Source organism: Xiphophorus hellerii, chromosome 5 (assembly GCF_003331165.1).
Source record: "Xiphophorus hellerii strain 12219 chromosome 5, Xiphophorus_hellerii-4.1, whole genome shotgun sequence".
Taxonomy (NCBI): domain Eukaryota; kingdom Metazoa; phylum Chordata; class Actinopteri; order Cyprinodontiformes; family Poeciliidae; genus Xiphophorus; species Xiphophorus hellerii.
In genome coordinates, this window is record NC_045676.1 from 4,483,058 (window position 1) to 4,487,242 (window position 4,185).

Here is a 4,185-nt window from a genome sequence, read left to right on the forward strand (position 1 = left end):
ACTGTGGCTCATTAGAAGACGTGCTGGTAACGAGGTGTTGGTGATGAAGTAGAGTCATTGGAAATAAATGCCTTGTTGTAGTCTGCCCATGCGCAGAGTCCCCAGCGGCGGCGGCGGTGTGGCTAATGAAGAATAATAAATCATGAAAGGGTTTTTCAGGTGCAGCTGCGAGTGGAGTGTGTGTGTGTGTGTCTCTATGTGTGTGTGAGAGAGAGAGAGTGAGAGACGCAAAGAGAGGAGGAGAGGGAGGGTGTTTGTGCGCGAGAGAGAAAGAGAGAGAGAGAGAGGCGGAGAGAGACTCAGTCTGCCCTTCGCCTCAGAGCGCAGCCAGTTTGGGTCCCCGCAGCATTCAACCGAGTCGAAGAGGTACAGTCACCACGACTACTTTTTTTCCCCACTTACGTCCATTTTCAAGACGGAAGCTTTTTTTTTTTTTTTTTTTTTTTGACTAAAAACTAAAAAAAAGAGCAACGAAAACAGCAACTATAGCGCGAAGTTATTTTGGAAATCCTAAAAGACGAAGAGAAACTTTTTGATTCGTTTTTTTTTTTTTCTGGCATCTGTGAAGAGTCTCTGCCAAAAGCAAAAAAAATAAAAAAAAATACAAATCCAAGGCAAAAAAAAAAAAAAAATTGGTGAAGATTGATGGAGAAACGCTGAGATTGTTTTTGAACATCGCGCCACAAGTCTGTAAAGGAAGGGGGTCAGCCGCATGGGTCTTTGGCGTCTGTGATTCCTCACCTCAAACCAGACCAGAGCACATCCACACCTGCTCCAGTAGTAATAAATAAATGTGAGTCGGTGTCGGACCGCCGTCTTTTTCCTGCCTGAGCGTTTTACTCGACGGCGATTCGAGATTCCTGCGAAGCTATTGGACTTGAACTCCTAGCCGAGGAGGCGGAGTCTTAACTTATTAAAAGGAACTTTCGGAGGTTCGGGCGCCAGCAAATATGATGATGATGTCTCTGAACAGCAAGCAGGCTTTCACCATGGCCCACACCAGCCTGCCGGAGCCCAAGTACTCCTCGCTGCACTCATCCTCGTCCTCCACTCTGACTTCCAACGCACCGTCTTCCTCCTGCTCATCCTCCCGCCACAGCAGCACCATCATCAGCAGCAGCGGCAGCAGCAGCAGCTCGGAGGTGATGCGCAGAGCCTGTCTCCCAACCCCACCGGTACGTATTCTGCATAATCACTGCTTAAAGGCACATTTTGACAGCCCACTTTTTCTTTTTTTTTTCTTCTGCTTGATGTTTTTTTCATGTCTGCACAGCAAATCACCCAACACCTCCATATTTTTTTTCTCACTCTGCTCAACTTATGTATTCAGCCGGCTTTGCCTTTCGTATTAATTTTTATGACCTGGGATGTTGCATGTGTCTTGTTTTGTGTGCTCCCCCTTTTTTATGATTTCTTTTTTTTTCTCTCATTCTGGAAATGTTTTAAACCGAGGAGTGGAGGGAGAATTCCCTGCTGACAGTTATGTGTGCATTCTATTTGCAATTGCAGAGCAATATATTCGGAGGCTTGGATGAGAGTTTGTTGGCCCGGGCTGAAGCTCTAGCGGCGGTGGATATAGTCTCGCAGACCAAGAGCCACCACCACCCTCCACATCACAGTCCCTTCAAGCCGGACGCGACCTACCACACAATGAACACGCTCCCCTGCACCTCCTCTTCCTCCTCTTCCTCGTCGGTGCCTATTTCTCATCCGTCCGCCTTGGCTAGCCACCACCATCACCACCACCACCACCACCACCACCAGCCTCACCAGGCGCTGGAGGGGGACCTGCTGGACCACATCACCCCGGGACTCGCGCTGGGAGCCATGGCAGGGCCGGACGGCTCGGTGGTTTCCACGCCTGCGCACCCTGCCCACATGGCTGGCATGAACCACATGCACCAGGCGGCCATCAACATGGCCCATGCCCACGGGCTACCGCCGCACATGGGCATGAACGACGTGGACGCCGATCCTAGGGACTTGGAAGCGTTCGCGGAGAGGTTCAAGCAAAGGAGGATCAAACTCGGGGTCACCCAGGCGGATGTGGGGTCAGCTTTAGCCAGCCTTAAGATTCCCGGAGTGGGCTCCCTCAGCCAGAGCACCATCTGCCGCTTCGAGTCCCTCACGCTCTCCCACAACAACATGATCGCTTTGAAGCCCATCTTGCAAGCGTGGCTGGAGGAAGCCGAGAAATCGCACAGGGAGAAACTTAACAAGCCCGAGTTGTTCAACGGCGCGGAGAAGAAGAGGAAGCGCACGTCGATAGCCGCGCCGGAGAAGCGCTCGCTGGAGGCCTACTTCGCCATCCAGCCGCGTCCCTCCTCGGAGAAAATCGCGGCGATCGCTGAAAAGCTGGACCTGAAAAAGAACGTGGTGCGGGTCTGGTTCTGCAACCAGCGGCAGAAACAGAAACGAATGAAGTACTCCGCATGCGTCTAAAAGAGGGAGAGAAAGAGAGCTAGAGAGAGGGGAACACCACCACAAAAGACTTGGAACTGAATAAAGATTATTTGTATCATATTTCCTAACTCACGACCCTCTTTTTCAATCATAAGACTTTGAACTTCGAAAAAAAAATATCCTGAAAACGAACAATGAGTGAAAAAAAAGAGAAAAACTCACCACGACTCTGTCAGAGGAAGATGTGGAGTCAATAAGGCATCGTTTGACGGAGCAAGTAAGAACCACTGTTTCCACTTACTATGCCTCACCTTTCTAATGCCAGCGCAGTCAGAGTTGCTTCGATTTTTATTTATGATTCCTTTTAAACGCTGATTATTATTTACCGACAAAAGCAGCATTTTTGTGATTTATTTCTACTCAAAACGAGGTTGTTCTAATTCAAAGCACTTGGTTGATGTTCCTATTTTAGGCTTCTGAGCTACATTTTCTTCCCTTCGAGTTCATGACAATGCAGTCTGACATTTATTCAGGTCCGTGGGGGGATTAAGCGGACAGTTGGTCCTGAAAGCTAATATTAGATTACTGCCAAATAACCTTCTGTAAATTAACATCTTAGTTGTCAAACACTTCATTTTGTGTCTAAATGTGTTATTCTTTTCACCTTTTTCGTTGTTAGCTCTAAACCAGGGATCTGTTTTTGAGATTCCCGGCGTTTGGACTCAGATAGGGTTGTTTTTGAGGCCTCAGTGTGCGGAATGATCAAAACACTTTGAATAATTTGTGCAGATTATTGTGATTAAATATATATATTTTTTATTTTTAATTTGCCGTTTATGTTTCGTTTACAATCCAGCATGGGCCGGCTGTCTTATGAACTATTTATTGGGTGAGGTCATGTTTACTTCATTATATATTTATTGGGAATCCCCCCCTCCCTCCTCGTTTAGCTTGAGAAAAATCAAATTCTGACAGCAGCTCGGCTTGTTGTTGTGGTTTAAAGGGAAGCGACTGTGGAGTTTTAAAAAAAACAAAACTACAGTCTCGAATTTGACGATGTTTAACGTTTGAGATGGCACAATCGAGAGATATATGAGATTAAATTATCATTTTAAATTATTATTTTTATGTACGTTTTTTTTCCTGCTATTTATTTGTATAAATATGCGCGCGTCATGATGAAATCGTTGCTTGTTAAAAAAAAAATCACCTTGTTTTACTGTTTTTTTTTCTTGAAGAGAAAAAGAAACTGCTTCATGGAAGTATACGTGTACAATGTAAATATTTTCATTGGAATCAGTCGATGCACATAAATATATTCGTACAGGTTTTTGCTGTATTGCTGTTTAGCTGAGGTAACTTATTTCTGTAATGTTTGTTGCTTCTTTTGGTTTCCCTGGTTAAATATTTCTACTTATTCATTTCATTCATGTAATTTTAATTTATTAATTATTGAACTGCAATATGTGTTTCATTAAAGAACAAATTTTAACATTTAATCCGACGTTTTATTTTTTTATTTTATTTCATTTATTTTTTGACTGCACTGTGTGATGTGGCTCTCCTAGACATATTAGTATTTTTTATTTATTCATCTGCTTATTTATTGATGAGGAGGAGGGAAAGGCTTTAGCTGCGGGGGATATGAAGCTTTTAAAACCAGTTTCGGATCATCTGGGCTTAGTTTAACGCATATATATATATATATATATATATATATATATATATATATATATATATATATATATATATATTAAAAAGAAAAAGAAAAAAAAATATTTA

At 43.7% G+C, this 4,185-nt stretch overlaps 1 protein-coding gene across 1 annotated transcript; it reads left to right on the top strand.

The window, feature by feature from the left end:
- Positions 1-293: 293 nt before the first annotated feature.
- On the top strand, positions 294-3,902 carry pou4f2 (POU class 4 homeobox 2). Its single transcript, XM_032564080.1, has 2 exons — positions 294-1,175; positions 1,510-3,902. Exons 1-2 carry the CDS (start codon positions 951-953, stop codon positions 2,440-2,442), a joined length of 1,158 nt encoding a protein of 385 aa, XP_032419971.1. The 5' UTR covers positions 294-950; the 3' UTR covers positions 2,443-3,902.
- The last annotated feature ends 283 nt before the right edge of the window (positions 3,903-4,185 follow it).

Bases quoted from the DNA above. Each gene is read 5' to 3' on its own strand.
- pou4f2 (XM_032564080.1), top strand. From the start codon at position 951: ATGATGATGATGTCTCTGAACAGCAAGCAGGCTTTCACCATGGCCCAC. The intron at 1,176-1,509 runs GTACGTATTCTG...TTGCAATTGCAG, and splicing joins CCTGTCTCCCAACCCCACCG to AGCAATATATTCGGAGGCTT.